This window comes from Geotrypetes seraphini, chromosome 7, assembly GCF_902459505.1.
Source record: "Geotrypetes seraphini chromosome 7, aGeoSer1.1, whole genome shotgun sequence".
Taxonomy (NCBI): domain Eukaryota; kingdom Metazoa; phylum Chordata; class Amphibia; order Gymnophiona; family Dermophiidae; genus Geotrypetes; species Geotrypetes seraphini.
In genome coordinates this window covers 38499395-38521768 of record NC_047090.1, presented here as the reverse complement: position 1 = coordinate 38521768, position 22374 = coordinate 38499395, and the positions used below count along the sequence as shown (strand labels likewise).

At 44.6% G+C, this 22374-nt stretch overlaps 1 protein-coding gene across 7 annotated transcripts in view; it reads left to right on the top strand.

The window, feature by feature from the left end:
- PTPRQ (protein tyrosine phosphatase receptor type Q) overlaps nucleotides 1-22374 on the top strand; it is a 294193-nt gene that overhangs the window by 85167 nt on the left and 186652 nt on the right. For 6 of the 7 annotated variants that reach the window (XM_033952701.1, XM_033952703.1, XM_033952707.1 and 3 more), the window contains 7 exons: nucleotides 58-186; nucleotides 845-991; nucleotides 3321-3493; nucleotides 9508-9721; nucleotides 17229-17387; nucleotides 17491-17670; nucleotides 19600-19707. In XM_033952701.1, coding sequence (XP_033808592.1) covers nucleotides 58-186; nucleotides 845-991; nucleotides 3321-3493; nucleotides 9508-9721; nucleotides 17229-17387; nucleotides 17491-17670; nucleotides 19600-19707 — 1110 coding nt within the window. The remainder of the gene's footprint in view (nucleotides 1-57; nucleotides 187-844; nucleotides 992-3320; nucleotides 3494-9507; nucleotides 9722-17228; nucleotides 17388-17490; nucleotides 17671-19599; nucleotides 19708-22374) is intronic. The other variant, XM_033952702.1, reaches the window with a different exon arrangement.

Here is a 22374-nt window from a genome sequence, read left to right as displayed (position 1 = left end):
TGGTATAAAACGGATGTTATTTTTTTCATGTACTAACAGCAGTTATTTGAATCTCAGTTCCAGAAGATCCACCACAGAATTTAATTAAAACTAACATCACAGCAAAATCCTTCTCTGTAGCCTGGGACCCACCGACTATATTAACAGGAAAGTTCACCTATAGGGTGGAGCTATACGGACCAACAGGTACTTCTACATTATTCCACATTTAGAGCCTAATGTCCTAAGAGATTCCAATGCGCTCTTGATTCATTTGCATTTTTTTTTGCTAAATTTTGAAGGTCTCCCTCTCTAGCCCCAATATGAGGGCAAAAGATTTAATCCTCCTCCTTCTAAAAGCCCCACCCCTTAAGCCTGTAATATCAAGGCAAAGGTCAAGAGGCCCCGTTAGGGTTACCAGATATCCGGATTTTCCCAGACATGTCCTTCTTTTGAGGACATGTCCAGGGATCCGGATGGCTTTTTAAAACCTGGCACTTTGTCCAGGTTTTGAAAAGCTTTCCGTTATGTAGGAGGACATCTGCGCATGCGCAAATGTGACGCAATGACATCACGCACATGACCGCGTGCACGTGACATCATTGTGTTGCATCCCGTGCATGCGCGGATGTCCTTCCTGACGAAAGAATGCAGTGGGGGTGGGCTGGGGCAGGATTGGAGGCAAGGCTTGGGGTCATGACAGGACGGAACCTGGGTGTGATGGGTGGGACAGGACGGGCCTGTGGGCGGGTCTAGGGGGGGTCCAGATTTTCCAGACAGAAAATCTGGTAACCCTATCCCACACCATTTGCAGTAGTAGCTCAAGGTGAATTGTATTCTTCTGACATGTGACCTTTCCCCTTAGGTTCTACTGTGGAAAACAGCACGAAAGATCTCAAGTTCACCTTTACTAGTCTTGTACCTTTCACAGCATATGATGCCTACGTTGCTGGGGAGACAAGTGCAGGCACTGGGCCAAAAGCCAACATTACGGTTTTCACCTTGGCAGATGGTAATTTCCATTAGAAGGGATAGAATAATTGGAAACATTTACCTTTGTTTAATATAAAGAATAGACGAAACTCTGAGATATTTCTGTTGAAATCTAAAAACAGTTGAAGTTTTTGTCATTTTGCTGATCAGGTCTAGTTATGATAAGACTTAAAGAATATTGTATAAAAGGGCCGGTAAAAAGTAATAATATGGCGAGAGGAAAGCTGGGTGTCCAAATTTAAGAACATAGCAATAGCCTTACTGGGTCAGGTCAATGGTCCATCTAGCCCAGTGGTCTCAAACTCAAACCCTTTGCAGGGCCACATTTTGGATTTGTAGGTACTTGGAGGGCCTCAGAAAAAATAGTTAATGTCTTATTAAAGAAATGACAATTTTGCATGAGGTAAAACTCTTTATAATAATAATAATTTTATTCTTATATACCGCCATCCTGAAAAAGTTCTAGGCGGTTCACAACAAGGTGAGCTAATATATGGGATACACATAAAATACAAATTAGAATAATGGACTTAAAAACAGATAAAGACAGAAAGCATTTACAATATAATGCAGACAAATACCGGCATGGCAGGGAAAGAAGTAATACATAGCACAGATAAAATACATCAAGTTGAATCTAAGGAACTTGATAGAAAAAATGAAGCAGAATGCATTAAGATAGCAGCCTATCAAAGAGTTGAGTCTTTAACAATTTTCTAAAATCAAGATTGGAAGAGACCTCTAACATAATTTTTCCAAGCCATACATTCAATTTAGCAGTTTGAAATGAGAGGGTTTATAAATCTTTCCTTTTGGCTAAGTCTTAATAATAATATTGTAATTTATAGCTAAAGAGGCAGATGATCAAGAAACTGTTTTATTTTACTTTTGTGATTATGATAAATATACCGAGGGCTTCAAAATAGTACTTTGTGGGCCGCATGTGAATACAGAAGCAATAAAGACTTTCCTTGCACATTGTAATCACATGCATGCTTTTTGAAACCACATTCCGATCATTTGTGTAATATTTCAAGCTGCACATTTATATGTGATTTCATAAATGTGGAATTCATATAATACAGTGAAATGCATGCAAAGCTAAAAAATCTCTTGCTAGTGGTGGGTTGCTGCAAATGTGTTGGGAATCACTGCTCCATTCTACCACTAGGTGGCAATAGGTATCAAGAAGAAAGCATATTTGTGGTATATTAGTGATCCTTAGGTCTTTTCATGATCTTCCCACAACAAAAATATTATATTTACATAATCTGCTTGTATATTAATTTCTCCAGAAAAGCCAAGTGTGTGGAGAACTTAGAGCAGATATTAACAATGCTCTATCCATGCCAAAGAACTACCACTACTATTTAACATTTTTATAGCGCATACGCAGTGCTGCACATTTTGACATTAAATAAACAGTCCCTGCTCGGAAGAGCTTACAATCTAACTTGGACATACAGATATGACATAGGGTCCCTTTTTATAAAGCCACGGTAACGATGCAGCCACAGTAAAAGCCCTGAAGCCTAGGGTTACCATAATGTCCGTGAAAACCCGGACATGTCCTCTTTTTAGAGGACTGTCCGGGCGCCCGGAGGGATTTCCAAAGGCCCGGCAGTTTGTCCAGGTTTTCAAAGTCCTGAGCCCGGAGGCTGCGTCTGGAAGCCTTTGCGCATGTGCGGCCGTTACCGTGATGAAGTCATACGAACGCATGCATCTGTGTGACATCATTGCATCGATGTCGGAACATGCGCGAAGGCTTCCAAATGCGGCCTTCAAGTTTGGAGCCTTTCAAGACAAAACCTAACCTGATGAAGTTTCCAATCACTATATGCTATTGTAATATAGCATATCTTTATTATTTATTTATTTATAAAATTTCTATACCGTTTAAAACTAAACAGTTTACATGATTTACATATATAAAATTGTAAAAAAAACCATAATTAGACAACAAACAAATAATCCTCAGGAAACATATCCACAAAGAAAGTAATACGAAAGGCATATACAAAGAGTCATGGCTAGAAAAAGGCGTCTACAAACAATTTTCGTCTTAAATAATTTTCTAAAACTACCCTTTTCACAGCATTTTCATATTTGGCCCATATTTTAACTCCTGCACAACAGAAGGTCATTTTACCAGTCTCCACATGCTTCGGGTTAGCATTTGTTTTCAGTAGAGCTAAATTCTCAGAACGTAATGATCTATTTGGTAAATAATTAGACATGTTGTTAAATGGTATTTTTAAGGTCAGAATTATTCAATATGGCTCTGTTATTATACAACCATTTCAGATCTTGTCAAAATTAATTTTCTTCTTTTTTTCTCCCTTTTTAAGTTCCAAGCACTGTTCATGAGTTAAATGTGTCAGAAATAGATTCCAGTTTTTTAACCATCACCTGGATGAAACCCCGACAACCCAACGGTATCATCACCCAATACAGAGTGAAAGTGTTTGTCAAGGAGACGGGAGCAATCATTGAAAATGCAGTCCTTGCAGGGTCGCCAGAGGTACTGTGGTGCCTTCTTTGCTTTCCTTATTGCATCACTTAGCTGCTACTGGTTACTTTTCCGTTTGAATTTCTGTGGTTTGACATAGCAATGCTCCTCGGCAAGGGGTGCCACCAGGAGTTTTGAGCGTGTGTGTGATTCAGGAGCATTGCACTGGCCCCTCACTGATCCAGCTATGAATGCTGTGTTGTTTCCTGCCAGTCCATACCAGCCCCATCAACAACAACCCACCCCCTTTCTCCAGAGGAGGCACCATAGACACCCTCGCCTAGGGTACCACTCACTCCGGAACTAGCCCTGATAGCAGGCTTCACCCTTGTTTGGTTTACCGTTCTGTGCATGATGTGTTTCTTCTTCAACAGTTATGCATTTTGGCCTTCAAGGTTAAAATGATGAATCAGTGTCAAGTGTGCTGCTTGTTACCAGAACAAGCTGAGAAGCATCACTTTTAGTCTATATATGTTAGGTGCTCATCACCACTAGAGAAAATAGTCCAGTTGGAACTGAATAAACTGGATGAGCACTGGGGTTTCAGATAGAAACATAGAAACATAGAAACATATAAAGATGACGGCAGAAAAGGGCCATAGCCCATCAAGTCTGCCCACTCCACTAACCCACCCCGATAAGTCTAGATGCTAGTGATTCGTGCTATGTAGGGATCCCACGTACATGTCCCATTTACTTTTAAAGTCAAGCACGCCGGTGGCCTCGACCACCTGCACCGGAAGCTTATTCCAGTGATCTACCACCCTTTCTGTGAAAAAATACTTCCTGGTGTCACTACTAAACTTCCCTCCTCTGAGTTTAAGCGGATGCCCTCTTGTGGTCGAGGGTCCCCTGGGCAAGAGGATGACATCTTCCACCTCGACCCGTCCTGTGATGTATTTAAATGTCTCAATCATGTCCCCTCTCTCCCTGCGTTCCTCTAGAGTGTAGAGCCCCAGTCTGCTCAGTCTCTCTTCGTACGAGAGACCCTTGAACCCCAAGATCATCCTAGTGGCCATCCGCTGAACCGACTCGATTCTAATCACGTCTTTACGGTAATGTGGCCTCCAGAACTGCACACAGTACTCCAGATGAGGTCTCACCATGGTCCTGTACAGCGGCATTATGACTTCTGGTTTACGACTGACGAAACTTCTTTCATTTGCCTTGCCTTGGATGTGGCCTTCTCTACCTGCTTGGCAGCCTTCATGTCTGCACTGATGATTACTCCCAAATCTCGTTCTGCTGAGGTTGTGGCTAATGTTTCTCCATTTAGGGTGTAAGTTCTGCACGGATTTCTGCTACCGAGGTGCATGACCTTACATTTCATAGCATTGAAGCCTAGCTGCCATGTCGAGGACCAGTTTTCCAACGTACGAAGGTCCTGTGTCATGCTATCCTGTAAAAAGCTTTCACTTACTATGTTGCACAGTTTTGCATCGTCGGCGAATAATGTTGGTTTTCCTAATAATTGTATACTGGGATGAACAATGTCATTATTTTTATATCTTTAATTCTAGTGGTTAGAACAGCTGCCTCAGCACCCTGAGGTTGCGAGTTCAATTCCCACTTCAGCTCCTTGTGCCTCTGGGCGAGTCACTTAACACTTCATTGCCCCAGGTATAAAATAAGTACTTGTCTGAAATATGTAAACCACTTTGAGTGTAACCACGCAGTAAAAGTGGAATAGCAAGTCTTTTACCTTTTACAACCAAACTATTGTGACATCATTGATGAGGTTGACTCTTATTGGTGGAATGAGGCATTATGACATCACAATGTCAGCTCTGGTTACCAGAGACAAACTCTGTTTAGAGGGAAGTTAGCAACATAGGGCAAAGGAAGTGGAGGAGTGGCCTAGTGGTTAGAGCAGCTATCTTACCAAGGCAGGATTAATTCGTCGAGGGCCCCTAGGCACACAAGCCCACTGGACCCCCTGACCCCCCCCAACCATGCCCCACCCCCATTTATTTATCCATTTTCTTATTTACTTCTTTATTTCCACTTTATTTCTTTTGTTTTTAAATTCAAAACAAACAACAAAGATAACCATACCAGCGCCAGTGGACAGTTTTTCTTCTATGCAACCTCCAAACACCTCTGAACAAATTCCCCCTTCCTTCCTAGAGGAAGAGATCTTCAGCTGGCAGGGCTTTGGGAAGCTCACCCATTTATATTTTGCATTTGGGTAGGAGGCAAGGGGCATGGCAGGAAGAAAATTTAGTGCCCGTCATTTTATTGGACTAATACATTTCTCAATTAGCTTTCAGAGGTTAAAACCTCTTTCTTCAGATCAGTAAACTATACTGCTGTTACAGTATCCCTGTCCTGACCCGAGGAAAGGTGTTATGGTCTCTGAATTAGTATAAAATGTGTAAAAATTAGTTCAATAAACAGGGTCACCTTATTTCCATTTTCTGTTAATAAACGATTTATCAACACAGTTACAATAATACTTTATCCTAAAGCAAAAATAAATAAATAAATAAAACAAATAGAAATTTTTTTTCTACCTTTGTTGTCTGGTTTCTGCTTTCCTCATCTTCTCAATATTCTCTTCCATCCATCCACTATCTGCCCTTTCTCTGCCTCTTCCATACGGCATTTGCTCTCTTTCTATGCCTCTTCCTTCCATCTCTCCCTTCCCCCCATTGGTGTGGCATCCATCTACTTCTCTACGTCCCCCACCATCCACCCCTCACATCATGGTATAGCATCTGTCTTCTTCCCTTCCATCTCTCCCTCCTTCTCAGCCAGCAGATTTTAGCATCTCTCTCTCTCTCCAATCCCTTCCTCCTGTTCTTCCTTCTCAATTTATTATCTGCCTCTGAGGCTGAATAGTAAGAGAGAATTTAGACAATTTCCCTCTTTCATTGTGTCTACCTATGGCTTGCCACCTCTTTCCCTCACCCCTTCCAGTATCTAACTCTATCCTCTTCCCCCAATCCAGCACATGCCCTTTTTTCGTTCTCCTCCCCACTTTCTTCCAGTGTCTGCTTCCCTCTTTCACCCCCCTTCCATTCAATGTTTCCCCCCTCCCCCACACTTCCATTCAGTGTCTGTCCCCCCTGTCTCCCACCTGTCTCCCACATTTCTATCTACTGTTCATTCTCTGTCTCGCCCCTTCCATCCACTGCCCTCTTTGCCCTTTCCATCCAGTGTCCGCCCTCTCTCTTCCATATGGCATCTTCCGTCTTTCTATGTCCCTTCAATAAACTGTCTGTCCTGTGCCCCTTCTCTCCTTTGTACATGTTTCATTTCAGCTTCACCCCCTCTCCATTTTTCTGTCTCCACCCCTTCTCCTATGCTCTGGCATCTCTCTCTTCTCCTTTCCTTCCTACTAAACCCCATGGCCTGGCATCTCTCTCCTTTCCTTCTCTTCTATCTCTTCCTCCCCCTCCATGCTCTGGCATCTCTTCTCATTCCTTTCTCTCTGGTTTGGCATCTGTTTCCTTAATTTCCCTTCCCTCCCCCCATGCCCTGGCATCTTTCTGCTCTCCTTCTCTTCTATCTCTCCCTCCCCCCCTCCATTATCTGGCATTTTCTCTCCTTCCTTGCCCCTGGTCTGGCATCTGTCTCCTTCCCTTCTTTCTCCCTCCATGGTCTGGCTTCCCTTCTCTTGGAAGCCTGTGGCATTTACTGTGCTTCTGCTGCCGCCTCCATGTTTGATAGCCAGGCTGAAGGTAAAGGGTGGCATCACCCCACAAATTACAAGGCCCTGCCTTCTGGAGAAGCCCCAGTGAAGGAACGGGACGCAGTCATCTCTGGCTCTGGGGATGCTGGAGCGGGAGAGGGTGACAGAAAAGTTGGTGGGGAGAGCGGCACTCACCCATTTATGTTTGGTGGTGCTCTCCTCGGGGGCAGACATGAGTGGAAACTTTCCACAGGGAGGGAACGCGACGCTCAGAGCAGGGCTGCCATGTCCTGCCCCTGCTCCTTCGGCAGTCCAGATATGTGCCGCTGTGGCCGCGTCTGCTACCAAGAATGTCGTGCCCCGAGGCCGGAGCTTGCAAGATGCGTCATTCCTGGTTTGGAGCATGCAGTGTTAGAGCGAACTGAACCCAGGCGGGGGGGGGTTCTAACACTGCGCATGCCGGCTTCCCTTCTCTTCTGAAACAGGAATGACATAACTTCCTGTTTCGGAGAAGGGAAGCCAGCGCACGCAGTGTTAGAGCCCTGCAGCCTGAGTTCAGTTCGCTTGTGGGCAAGAGGGCAGTGAGGGAGTGGAAGGGAGGGGAGTTGTTTTCAGCAGGCAGTCGGAGGGCCCCCTGCCTGTTTGCTCCCCCCCCCAAGCCGGCCCTGGGGCCCCCCTGGTATTTTTGAGCCCTAGGCATGTGCCTACTGGGCCTATCCTTTAATCCGGCCCTGTACCTCAGCACCCTGAGGTTGCGCGTTCAATTCCCACTGCAGCTCCTTGTGACTCTGGATAAGTCACTTAACACTTCATTGCCCCAGGTACAAAATAGTACCTTCCTAAAATATGTAAACAAAGCAGAATATAAGTCCCATCCCCTTTAAATCATCTTCACTAGGAGGGAAAAGGGGGAGTTTCCTTCACAGCATAGGATCACTTACAAAATTCTACTTCTAACCTTTAAAACGAAAGCAAATAGCCAGCCAGAATTTATTAATAATTTCCTTATTCCCTATAATCAAACTAGGTCTCTACGATCTACCGCACATAACCTCCTTACTGTTCCCTTTATAAGAACATAAGAAGTTGCCTCCGCTGAGTCAGACCAGAGGTCCATCGCGCCCAGCGGTCCGCTCCCGTGGTAGCCCATCAGGCCCATTGCCTGAGCAGTGGTCCTTGACTATTTTTATAACCTATCTCTACTCCTATCCCTATAACCTAACCTCAATCCTTATCTGTACCCCTCTATTCCCTTGTTCTCTAGGAACCTATCCAAACCTTCTTTGAAGCCCTGTAACTTGTTCTGGCCTATCACAGCCTCTGGAAGTGCGTTCCACATACCAACCACCCTCTGGGTGAAAAAGTACTTCCTAGCGTTTGTTCTAAACCTGTCCCCTTTCAATTTCTCTGAGTGCCCCCTTGTACTTGTGCTTCCCCATAATCTGAAAAATCTGTCCCTGTCCACTTTTTCTATGCCCTTCAGGATCTTGAAGGTTTCTATCATGTCTCCCCTAAGTCTCCGCTTCTCAAGGGAGAATAGCCCCAGCTTTTTTAGCCTGTCAGTATATGAGAGGTTTTCCATACCCTTTATCAGTTTAGTTGCTTTTCTCTGGACTCCCTCGAGTACTGCCATGTCTTTCTTGAGGTACGGCAGTACTCGAGGGAGTCCAGAGAAGAGCATCAGTACAATGAGGACCACAATTTTTCTGTTAATGCTCCTTTTCTCTGGAAAAAGTATACCCAACTACTTGTGGGAAAATACAACACTGATTAAATTTAAGGTGATGCTAAAGTCATTCCTTTTCCGCGATGCCTTTGTAACCTAAACTGTCCTTCTCAGGATGACTTAGTTTTAAGTAACATTTCCATTTTCATTTCCCCAACCTTTTGTTCTCTTTAAGTGTTTTCTTTTCTTTCTATCCATTGTAGTTCTAATCCCTTCTTCCCTTCTGTCCCTTTGCGTCTGTGTCCTTAAATCGTTTTCTCCCTTGGTTTGTTTTAGACTAAATTATATTTTAATTGGTAATGTATATTGTTAAGGCATTTTTGTACACCGCCTAGAAGGTTCGAGTGAGCGGTATAATAAATCTGAAATAAACTTGAAACTTTTCATGCTGCTCTTTCATCAGCAATGGATCTTCTCTTCTCTCTTATCAGTGCCCAAGAAATCCAGAAGTCCATGAGACTCAACGATGAGTTGTTTGCACCTGCACTTTTATTTCTGTAATATTTCAACCATTGAAAGCTCATGTCTAATTTGGAACTAATAATTACTGATAAATTTGGTGATTGGTTTTGGGGCAAAATTCAACAGCAAATGTGAGAACAATTATTTTTTCCAGGAGGGAGTACACTTTTAAAGGTTCTTTTTCTTTCCTTATGATTGCTTTAGCACAACGTCAGCCCCACATTTGCAGTTGCAGATGTGTTGAAAGAAACCACCAACTCTTTTGCCGGGACTGTGGCAGAGCCTGTCACTGGAGTGTCTGAGGGGTCCGCGGATTTGCCCTCCGTGATGCAGCCGTGGCCACCTGTAACATTCTACAAGCCCCTGGCCACCGACGCGCTCGCCAAGAATGCAACTGCGGCACTCTATCCAGCTTCTGGTAAAACCAAAACTATTCGTCTGTCTTCCACCTTATTTTGGCAGATTCCATGGTTGCCCCCAGTAGCGCAGTGAAGCTGAGCGGCACCTGGGGAGGTGGTGCCCCTCCACCGCCCTCTTTCCCGCCTCCCTCCTCCGCGCACACGCACCCTTCCCCCATCCCTTTGTAACTTTGGCATGAGCACTTGCAGCACGCGTCGGCTTCGGCGCTCTCTCTGACGCCGCTTCCTAGATGCCGGGTCCTGGAAGTGACGCCAGAGAGAGCGCCGGAGCCAATGCGGGGCAGCAGGTTGGTGGCTGCTCACGCCGAAGTTACAAAGGGACGGGGGAAGGGAAGGGCCGTGTGCGGCAGGGGGAGGAGTTGGAGAGAGGGAGGGGTGCCGGCACCCTGAGCAAGATGGTACCCGGGGTGGACCGCCCCCTCGCCCCCCCCCTTACTACGCCACTGGTTGCCATAGTAACAAGGAGATAGGTGGCATTTTGCAAATGACTAATTTCTTAACCCAGATTAGTTAGAACCAAGCAACCTTCTGCACCAGTGGAAATACCACCCAAGCAGGTTGCTGCCCCTTGTCACCCGAATGACCTTCCTTCTTGGGAAAACTGCACCCGGCAGTCACCCGCCAAGATGCAGAGACAATTGGTTGTCACAGTTGCCAAAGCAGGTGTGATTGCGAGCGATTGACTCATCGTCTAGCCCTCGCAGACCCTCCTCTCTCCTTGAGGATTTTGACGAATAGCTTTTAAAATGTCACCGGAGGCATACAGGTCAAAGTGTTGCAACGCCTGCTTGTGTGTGGTGCCGAACAGTTGGAGGTGACCCACATGATGTGGCGACATCATTAGTGCAGAGACATGTCCTGTTCAGAGTCAATGTAACTCCCTGGTTCTGAACCCAGAATTCGTATTAACAATATACAGGTCGCGTTTCACGCTTTTTTTTTTTTTTGTAACTTGATATTCTTTAAATTAGAATTACTAAGCTCATCCTCGTTCGTGGACCACATGTAGTGTGGGGAAAATGTTTGGGACCTGTAGCACCGTTGTGCCTGATGTTTGTGCAAAATTATTATTCATTTTTTAAAAATTAAGCTTTTACTTTTAAGGAGATACTGTATTTGATTTTTGCGTTGTAAGCTCCTGTTTTCGCGTTGCTCGTATGATAACGCTTACTGTCTGTCTATTTTACAGAGCTGCAAAGTCTCTTAAGTACAGAGATGTGTGACATTCTATAGGGCCCTACCAGGTCTCAGACAAACGGCAGAGACTATAGTCCAATGCACTTACATTTCATCATCCGAATCAACAGCTTGTGTTATTGACCTCTGCCTCAGCTGCTGGCACACTTGACATTCTCTTTCATTTTCCTACTTTGTCATGGGAACATCACTGATAAGTGTGTGCATTTCAGCCAAGCCCGGTCACTGATGTGTGGTCCCAGCCTGCTTTATTATCTGCTGGCCCATTCCCCCCTCCCCCCCTCTCCCCTCTTGTTCCAAGATTTCTGACCACCCACACTTTAGTCTGCTGGTTCAGGCTAATGAATCTTTTTTTTTTTTCCACCGCCAGTGTTATTTTCTGTTAAGGCAGCAAGTGAGAAATCCTTGTGACTGCTGAGAAACTGCACAGTCTAGTCCAAGAATGATAAGACCTGTGTTCGGAGACATTCTGTTAAGACCACGATGAAAAACACCATGGGCCTTTTTCTATCAAACTGCGCTAACAGTGGTGCAAAGAGCCGCGCTGAATGGCCCGTACTGCTCCCAGTGCTCATAGGAACTCTATGAGCGTCGGGAGCAGCACGGGCCTTCAACGCGGCTCACTGCGCTACAAAGAAGAGGCCCTATGTCTTTTTTTTTAATGCATGCTGTCCTTTCTGTTCTGTAACCATAAGAAAAGATATTCAGAAGCACACACAAAATTAAAAAAAAAAAAAAAAAGTAATTTGTAGTTTTAAATGGGATAGAAATTTTTAAAATAATAAATAAGTTAATTAATTAATATTTGTTAGGTACATATGTAATTTTCACCCTGGAAATAGAAAATTAAGTAACGCTACATATATTTTGCACGTTACACAATAGAGACATGGTGATGTATCGGGCAAACTCACTCGGGCTTCAACAGTCTGGATGGAACTCAGACATTCAGAGCTAGACCTGTTTTATAAGCATCCAAGTGCCACAAAGGTGTCCAAACTGACATAATGACCACTGCATGCCTCAAGGTAGGTCGCTTTCATACTTCTCCGGTGCTCACTGACTCCCCTTTCACTACACAAAAATGAGAACAATAAGGTACATACTTGGCTCTAGAACAACAGCATCTGGTATGAGGAAACCTCGTAGAGCCTCAGGTGTGTAGAGTTACCTGGTGGGTGGGCTAGTGAACCATAGAGAGGAGGAGACAGGCCCAAAAGACGCTCTAACCACAACATCTATGGTATTAAGTATGAGCTCATCAAAACCCACACAAACCCTGTGGCACCTGTACCCATAAGGTCTATTGGGATGGTACACAGGTAGGTATAGTAGGTTTTGGGGGGGGCTCGCCATAAATTATAAGGGGATTATGGTGAGATATACATCTGACACCCTTTATATGAAGTTCACTGTAGTGTCCTCTAAGGTGCCCCACTGCTCTGTTGGGATGTCTTATGGCCCCTCCCACATCCAAATGGATGTTTTTGTATTCAAAAATGGCCAACAAACTTGGACATCCTAAAGGCCAAGACATCCAAATAGGTCATTTTCAAAAAAATTTTAACAAATTCTAACAAGGAAATATCAGTAGGATTCCAACTGCATATTCACCACCAAAGTTGCAGGAACAAGACCTTCTTTGTTTAGAGATGTCCAATAGACCCATGAGGTCCAATCTACCCACGGATTGATGAGCAGAATGATAACATAGTAATATAGTAGATGACAGCAGATAAAAACCCAAATCGTCCATCCAGTCTGCCCAACCTGATTCAATTAAAATTTTTTTATTCTTAGCTATTTCTGGGCAAGAATCCAAAGCTCTACCTGGTACTGTGCTTGGGTTCCAACTGCCAAAATCTCTGTCATAGCCTACTCCAGTCCATCTATACCCTCCCAGCCATTGAAGCCCTCTCCAGCCCATCCTCCCCCAAATGACCATATACAGATAAAAGACCATGCAAGTCTGCCCAGTACTGGCCTTACTTCAATATTTAATATTATTTTCTGATTCTAGATCCTCTGTTCATCCCACTCTTCTTTGAACTCAGTCACCGTTTTCCTCTCCACCACCTCTCTTGGGAGCGCAATCCAGGCATCCACCACCCTCTCCGTAAAGTAGAATTTCCTAACATTGTTCTTGAATCTACCACTCCTCAACCTCAAATTATGTCCTCTGGTTTTCCCATTTTCCTTTCTCTGGAAAAGATTTTGTTCTACATTAATACCCTTCAAGTATCTGAATGTCTGAATCATATCTCCCCTGTCCCTCCTTTCCTCTAGGGTATACATATTCAGGGCTTCCAGTCTCTCCTTATACGTCTTCTGGCGCAAGCCTCCTATCATTTTCGTCGCCCTCCTCTGGACCGCTTCAAGTCTTCTTACGTCCTTCGCCAGATACAATCAATATGATCAACGTCTTCTTCTCTCAAAAGTGAATTTTGAAGATCCATTGCATTTTCAGGAATCTGAAATAGGAATCCTGAGGGGTCCAGAGACTGAATGAAGAGAAATTAACTAGACTGAGATCTAGCTTCCAAACTATGCTTTCATTAGATTCCAGCTTCTTCAAGAAAGCTGGTTGCCTCTAATTATGAAAAATTGCACTGTTGCACCGAGCTGTTTCTTGCCACCTCTTTAAGTCTATGTTCAGTTTTCCTTAATCGCTCTTCTGCATTTTTCTGTATACTTATTTTGAAAGTGTTGAGTATACCGAGCAATCTACATAGAATCTATAGACATCTGCTCCAAAATACTTTCCACGGTAATAATTGAGGGATTAGCAGGGACCCGAGTCAGGAAAGCTTGTGGTACCTGAGAAATTCTAGCTCTTGCTTCAGTGATCTCTTCCAGCAAAGGCAATTACTATGGATCTCAATGACGTACCTCCTCCAACTATATCTCAACTGCTTGAACGCCAAGTCTTTCTTCACAGTGGTTCTTCCCCATACATAGAGGGTAGCTTCTTCAACTATGAGTGTGCCCCCCTCCCCCCACACCTCTACGCAGTGCAGGCGCTCTGGCTAGCTCTTCGGTTTGGGGGGGTCACCCACCTGATACCAGGGCTCACAAAAAGATGAAATCAATGAATATGAAAACACAGGTGGTTACAGTCACTCACAGACTCATAGATCACACTTAAGCTTGGATGCAGGCCGGGGCCAGTCAAATCTGGTAGACTGGAGGAAGCGCAACTCCGGGATGTCACTTACCCCACTTGAATTCTTCGCTCACAGATGAAACAGTTCCATCAACAGATCTTCCCCTTGTCACTTCCAGTTCACCATGGACTTAACGATTTATAGTTTCTTCTCAGTTCCCTCCCAAATCTCTCTGGGAGTCTCCTTCGGTCTTGGGCTTTGGCGGGAGAAAGGAACAACCTAAAGGCCCAGTTTACACTCCCTCCTTCTTTTTTATAACCTCCTCCCTCCCTCTGGGGAAAAGGGATCTCCAGCTCCTCCCACAGGTCTTCTCTAGCCTTAGTAAATTCAGTGACCCCCCCCCCCCTGAAAAATCCATCACCACTGCTTTTACACCAGAGGAATTTTTCAGGGAGTCACAAGTGTTTCAAGTTCTCAGGTCTTGGGGGATTTCTAATCTTGTTTGGCGATGCCTTTAGCAAGACTGCTCTGATTCTCTCTTGTACTGCTAGCTCTGAAGAGGAGGGTTCAATGATACTTCCTGGTCAGAGGCCAGCAACAGCACATCTTGTTTCATGCTATTCGATATACTGTAAATCATGAAGTTGCCATCTAAGATTAAGAGCATAAGAGTTGGCCTATTGGGTCAGACCAAAGGTCCATCTAGCCCAGTATCCTGTTTCCAACAGTGGCCAATTCAGCTCATAAGTACCTAGCAGAGCCATAGTTTATAGAATAAGAGAATAAGGTAGTAGCACGCAAGCCAAAGCACTAGGACACAAGTCAGGGTGTAGACGAGGGGAAAAAAACAGAAAGACAAAAGACCTAATATAAGAGTTTATATAAAATAGAGAGACTCATCGGAGAAGTAGGAGGGGAAGGATAGGGTAAAGCCACGCAAGGCACTTATAAAGAACAGGTTGGAAAAAAAAACGAGCCTTTAGAGATTATTTGAACTTACTCCGGCAATCCAGCTACCAGACGGATTGCATGAATATTCATCAGACTTTGTAACAATGAAACAAGAATAGGACCGAATCATTCTTATTTGTTCACAGAAAGGTTATAAAAAGGGCAATTTTAGTGATAAACAGCATAGCATTCTAATGTGTCACTCAGTAGCATAGTAAGGGTAGGAGGCGCCCCCGCACCCTACTCTCCACTCCCCTACTTCTTCCGCACTCCCCCGCTCCTTTCCACCTCCCATTCCACACTTGTGCTCTCATTCCCCTCCCCCCCGGTACCTCTTAATCTTTGCCAGCACGAGTGGCTTCTGTAAGCATGCTCCACGCGCCAGTGTTGGATTTCCTCTGATGTCACTTCCTGACCCCGTGACCCGGAAGTGATTCAGAGGGGGAACCAGGCTAGCGCAAGTAACAGGCAGACGTTGCTCGTGCTAGTGAGGATAATACGGAGGTACGGGTGGGGGTGGGAGGAGGGATGGTGCGAGCGTGGCATGGTGTGGCACAGCAGGGTGGAGAGGTGCCAGCGCCCCCACCAATTTGCCGCCCGGGGCAGTCCGCACCCTTTCTTACTACACCACTGGTGTCACTGTCTTGGATTTTCCAGGTGTCATCCAGTTGCAAATTTTAACAGGGATATAAAAGTGACCAGCATCTCTAACCTTGGGAGGAATTCTCAGTCATTGCTCCACAGTGACACGCAATCACTGATTTATGAGCACAAGTATGAGTATTTCCTTAGATTGCTCCGGAGTAATCTAAGGAAATACTTTTTACAGAAAGGGTGGTAGATGCATGGAACAGTCTCCCAGAAGAGGTGGTAGAGACAGAGACTGTGTCTGAATTCAAAAGGGCCTGGGATAGCATGTGGGACCTCTCGGAGAGAGAAAGAGATAATGGTTACTGCGAATGGGCAGACCAGGTGGACCATTTGGCCTTTATCTGCCATCATGTTACAATGTTTCTATAACCATGAAGTTCTATGACATCACAATGCAGCTGTAAAGAGCCTTAGCCAATAGGGAGAGAAGGAGATAGTGGATGCTGCAGATGGGAGACTGAATGGGCCATCTGGCCTGTTTCTGCCATCATGTTACAATGTTTATCTTACCATGTCTGAAGGATGCCTTGGTCAATGCATATTAATTGGAGGACCATCGTTGCAATGATTAGGCAGGCTGAATTTGAAATAGGGAAAATCATCTGAGATGCCGTGTTTGGAGGCCCATGGAGTAGGCTTGGGAAGCCAAACGGAAGATGAAGGAGGAGTGGCCCAGGGGTTAGAGCTGCAAGCTCAGCACCTTGAGGTTATGGGTTCAAGCCCAGTGCTGCTTCTTGCAGTGGCGTAGCGAGGGCGAGAGGCCCCTGGGGCGGTGGTGCCCCTCCCCCACCCTCCTCTGCGCCTCATCCCACCTTCACACGCTCCTTCCCTGCCCCCTCCTGCCATGCGTGCGCCGTTTCCCTTCCCCCGTACCCATGTAACATTCCCAAGCTGCTGTCATGCCGGCGTCGACTCTTCCTCTGACGCCACTGCCTAGGCCCGGATCCAGGAAGTGGCATCAGAGAAAGAGCTGATGCTGGTGTGACAGCAGTTTTGGGGGTTGCTGCTCGACCATGAATATTATAGAGGTACGGGGAAAGAAAAGCAACACAGTGGGGGTGGAGCGGATGGAGAGGAGAACATGCGCCTATAACTCCCCAAGATGGTGCCCAGGATGGACTGCCCCCCCCCCGTTCCTCTCCCTCCCTTACTACGCCACTGGCTCCTTGTGACTCTGGGTACATTAGATAGATTGTGAGTCCACAAGGCCAGATAGAGAAAATACTTGAGTACCATAATATAAAACCACTTAGACAATCTCCACTGATAGGCAGCATATAAAAAAAATAACAAATAGACGCCCCCTTTTACTAAGTTGCAGTGGAGGTGTCTACCACGGTTCGGGGCGCAAAATGCTCCGACACTCATGGGAATTCCTTGAGCGTCAGAGCAGCATTGGAGCATTTAGCGCTCCGGGCTGCAGTAGGAACCTCTACCGCGGCTTAGTAAAAAGGGAGGGGGAGAGGTGTTTAGTGAGAAAGTTGTTGGGCAAAGTATTTTTCAACATTAAACTGAATTTGTCATTCAAGCCACAATTCATTGTGTACAACAGAAAAAAATATATAGAGAGATGATTTGTCTTTGTTTTGTGTTTGACACATAGCATTGGAAAATATTGAAGTTGTGAACATTTCAGCCGAACATCTATCCTATGTTGTAAAGAAACTCGCCCCTTTTACCGAGTATACTGTCAATGTATCAGCGTTCACCAGCACTGGAGAAGGACCATTGACTGGCATCGTCGTTAGAACACGTGAGCAAGGTAGAGTTTGACGGCATGCAATTGCTTTTATGATCTTTTCTGAAGTTGTCGTGACTTGTTTTCTACCTCTGTTAAATAATTGTTATTTTTATTTCCCTCAAAGTCCCAAGTTCGGTGGAAAACATAAGGTATGCGAACGTTAGTTCGACATCCATTTTACTGTACTGGGATCGTCCTGTGAAACCCAATGGAATAATCACCCATTATACAATTTATGCGATGGAAAAGAGTACGAGCGCTGCTTTCCAGCTTATCACGAGCAATAACAGCTTCCTCATTCAAGGTATTGAATTCTATTAATAAAAGATTGCCTAAATCTTTCAATACTAGAACATAGTAACATTGAAGATGAGGCCAGATAGTTCCAGCTGGCCCATGCAGGCTGCACAGTTGTAAAAGACCACATTCCCAGCTCTCGGCTATAGAAGCTTGATTACTTGTCTGTGCTGTACCTTCTAAGTTGATCAGGAGTCCTCCACCTACAGTCCTGTCAGCTGGGGGTGCTGTTTCATTATCACATTTTCAGTAGTGAAGAACAAGCAAACTGCAGAACTCCAAGGAACCTGCCTGTCCCTAACGATTGAAAAAACAATATTGAAGCACTACCCCCTCCTGGTGGGAATATAGTTGGAAGACTCCTGCTCAGCTTAGAGGGAACAGTGCTTGTAAGAACATAAGAATAGTCTTACTGGGTCAGCCCAAAGGTTCAGTAGCCTGTTCTCATGGTGGCCAATCCAGGTCCCTAGTATCTGGCCAAACCCCAAAGAGTAGCAACATTCCAGAACTCCAAAGAGTATCAAGATTCCTTGCAGAATCTCAAAGAACAGCAAGATTCTGGAATCCCAAAGAGTAACAAGATTCCGGAACCCCAAAGAGTAGCAGCATTCCATTCAAAATCCTAAAGGATAGCAAGATTCTAGAATCCCAACGTAACAAAAGATTCCAGAACCCCAAGGAGTCGCAACATTCCATGCTATCGATCCAGGGCAAGCAGTGGCTTCCACCATGTCAGTCTCAATAACAGACTATGGACTTTTCCTCCAAACCATCACTCTTACCACTGAGTTTCAAGACATCTACCGGCACCTAAAAAATTGGCGCCAGAATCATGCCTCCGTCGGCACTTTAGGTCACCTGACTAACAAACGAAATGGCATTAGATGGTCTACAGCAGGGATCTCAAAGTCCCTCTTTGAGGGCTGCAATCCAGTTGGGTTTTCAGGATTTCTCCAATGAATATGCATTGAAAGCAGTGCATGCAAATAGATCTCATGCATATTCATTGGGGAAATCCTGAAAACCCAACTGGATTGCGGCCCTCAAGGAGGGACTTTGAGACCCCTGGTCTAAAGCGCCCATGGAGGCGCGATCCGACAACGGCACAGGTTACAGAATCTGGGTCAATATTTCTAGAATCACACATGATAGGATAAGAATATTCTGGTTCACATTCTAAATGATTTAACCAGCCAGAAATGGCTGCTGACCAGTTAAATCATTTGTTTAGGGCTTTTCTCTGAAATTTAGCAGTTAGCAGGTACATGAAAACTGACTATTTTGGGAGTGTTCTGGGGCAGAGTCAGCATTTGGCCAGTCTAGTGCCAAAATTCAGCACTTAGACCCTCTTTTCTGAAGCCGCGTAAGGGTTTTTTAAAATGTAGACCCCGGTGGTAAAAGCTCCGATGCTCATGGAATTCCTATGAGCATCAGAGCTTTTACCGCAGTGGTCTGCGGTAAAAAACCCTTTACGCTGCTTGATAAAAAGGGGGCCTTAATCAGCCAAGATAAATGCATAAACTGGACTATCTTTATGCGTCAGCCCGTGGCCAGCTAAGTCCTGAATATCAGCTTTATTGGCTATGTGGTAGCTGGTGCCGCATTAACCAGCTATTTAATGATGAAGCCAGGACATGGCCCAGCAAAGAGTATCCAGGAATAATCCCTGTGGCAGTCATAAAAATGCTCACTGCTGTCAGTGGAATATTTATCCCAGTATAAACACATTGATAAAAAAAAATAAATCCCTGTATTTGCTTCTGGTGGCTCATCCAGATCGAGACATCTGGGTTTTACTTCCATCGAAAGCAACGAAAGTAAAACCCGGATGTCGAGCAAACTGGATGGGCCTTCCAGTCCTTATCCGTTATTCGATTTCTATGCTAAGAAGATAATGCGTTAAGCATGGTACTTTCACATGTGTTTGCTATTGCAGACTTGAAAAAGTACACTGATTACAAGCTACGAGTCACAGCCTCAACAAAGGCCGGTGAAAGTTCTTTGTCCGATGAAAATGATGTTTTTGTGAGAACGCTTGAAGATGGTAAGAAAATTGATTAAATGCACAGTCTGGGCCAGATTTTCCTATAGGCTAACTAGGCTTCAGCCTAGGGTCTCAAGATCAAGAGGGGCCTACATTCAAATTGTTAGCAAAATTAAAATTACACTATTCTAAAAACAGTGAACACTAAAACACTGAACCGAAAATAAGGAGAAATTCTACGCTTCGGGATCGGAACCGGCTCCGGCCGCAACGGGGCGCCGACTCGGCTTCTCCCTTTCTTTTTCTCGTCCTGGGAGGAGGATCGGGGAGAGAAAGACGTCAGTCCGGAAACAGCTGGGCAAAGCCCAGCCCCGCTGGGAGAGAGGCAAAACGTGGTTCTGTCAGGACAGGATGGCCCAGACTGGCATCGGGGTGGGGGGGATGGGGGGATTTCAGTGGAAGGGGGATGGGAGGCAGGCAGGCTGGCATCGGAGGGGGGGGTGAGGTGAGGAAGGACGCACTGGGGGCACTATGGACATAGGAAGGGGCAATGTTGTGTGTTATGTTTGATTAGTTATTATTACAAGTACTATATATGGTGCTGAGAATAAATGTCCAAATAAGTGTTCTCGACTTTTTTTTATTTATTATCCGTGTCACATTTTTTATAAAGGTTAGTACCAATAACAACATGTTTCATTTAACATATTGATATATATCACAGTAATGATGTATTTTATTATCTCTCGTGTAATTTGCAAACTTAAAAATGGGAGGTGAAAGGGCCTCATAAGTAGAATAACCTAGGGCCTCTTTTCATCTAAATCCGGCCCTGTGCACAGTGCTCCATATTAATACTGATCTTTATGTACAGCTATTCCATTTGAAGGATTGAGGCCAAACCTGGAGGGCACCAAATATGGATTCCACATCTATATTTTGCCACAACTGGCAAAGATAACACATAGTAACTGACTTATCTGTAAAAATAATCGGGCTACCAGATTTTCATAAATGAAAATCCGGACTTGTGGCCACGCCCCATTGCCCGTCCTCACCCCATTCCACCGGAGTCACGTCCCGCCCCCTCAACCTATTTGCTCTTGCATGCACGTGACATTACCGCTTTGCATCCGTGCAGACGCAGATGCCGTCCCGACGTCGCTCATTGCTAGAGGTGTTTCAAAACCCGGACAAAGCGCTGGGTTTTGAAACGCCGTCCAGTCCCCCGGACATTCCCTCAAAAAGGAGGACATGTCCAGGGAAAACCAGATATCTGGAAAACCTAGGTAAAAAAGCAAATATCCGAGTTTTTTAAAACTGGGAAATGAATAAAGCACAAACACGAGAATATATAATTAACGCAACCTCAAATGAAACAGGAGGCCATAGTATTTAAAGCCTTGTTGAGGCTGTTCATATTTTCTGTGGGATGTGATCACTCACTTATGGAGGTAGACTAGGGTAGGGAACTCCGATCCTCGAGAGCCGTATTCCAGTCGGGTTTTCAGGATTTCCCCAATGAATATGCATTGAAAGCAGTGCATGCAAATAGATCTCATGCATATTTATTTGGGAAATCCTGAAAACCCGACTGGAATACGGCTCTCGAGGACCAGAGTTCCCTACCCCTGAGGTAGACTATTGGTTTTATTTGTGATTGATCAATAGAGAGTCTAATACCACAGATACATCAATAAGACATTTTGTTTGCATATTCCCATGCAACTCTCAAACATACAAGAAGGAATATTTGAGATATATGCAATTTACTATATAAATGTATCATATCCGGGTGGCCAGTGTCTACAATTAGTCTATGAAAACTCGAGTGAAATGGTGTGGTACCCATGTTAGTCCACTCTTTTATTCATTCATTCCCTCAATTTTCTATACCGTTCTCCCAGGGGAGCTCAGAACGGTTTACATGAATGTATTCAGGTATTCAAGCATTTTTCCCTGCCTATCTCAGTGGGCTCACAATCTATCCGATGTACCTGGGGCAATGGGGGGATTAAGTGACTTGCCCAGGGTCACAAGGAGCAGCATGGGTTTGAACCCACTACCTCAGGGTGCTGCAGCTGTAGTTTTGACCAGGAATCAAAATGTAGTACTAGTGAGCCAAAAATAGGACAATCAAGCCATTGTGACATCACGGATGAGGTTGGCTGTTAGGCCATTGGTAGAATGAGGCATTATGATGTCACAATACCAGCTCTGGTTATCAGAGGCTGAAGCTTTTCACACTATTTATTTATTCAGTTTTCTATACCGTTCTCCCAGGGGAGCTCAGAACAGTTTACATGAATTTATTCAGGTACTCAAGCATTTTTTCCTGACTATCCTGGTGGGCTCACAATCTGTCTAATGTACCTGGGGCAATGGAGGGATTAAGGGTCTTGCCCAGGGTCACAAGGAGTAGTATGGGTTTGAACCCACAACCTCAGGGTGCTGAGGCTGTAGCTTTAACCACTGCATCACACAAAACATAAAGGAAAAAAACCACACCTTTTTTATTGGACTAACTTAATGTAGTTTATGATTAGCTTTCGAAGGTAACCCCGTCTTTCTCAGATCAAAAAGGAAAAAGGGGATTACCTTCAAAGTTAATCATAAACTAAATTAAGTTAGTCCAATAAAAAAAGTATTATTTTTTCCTTTATGCTTTTATTCTGTTTATTTTTAAAAAATGTATAAACCGCTCAAAATCAAAGCAATGTACGAAAT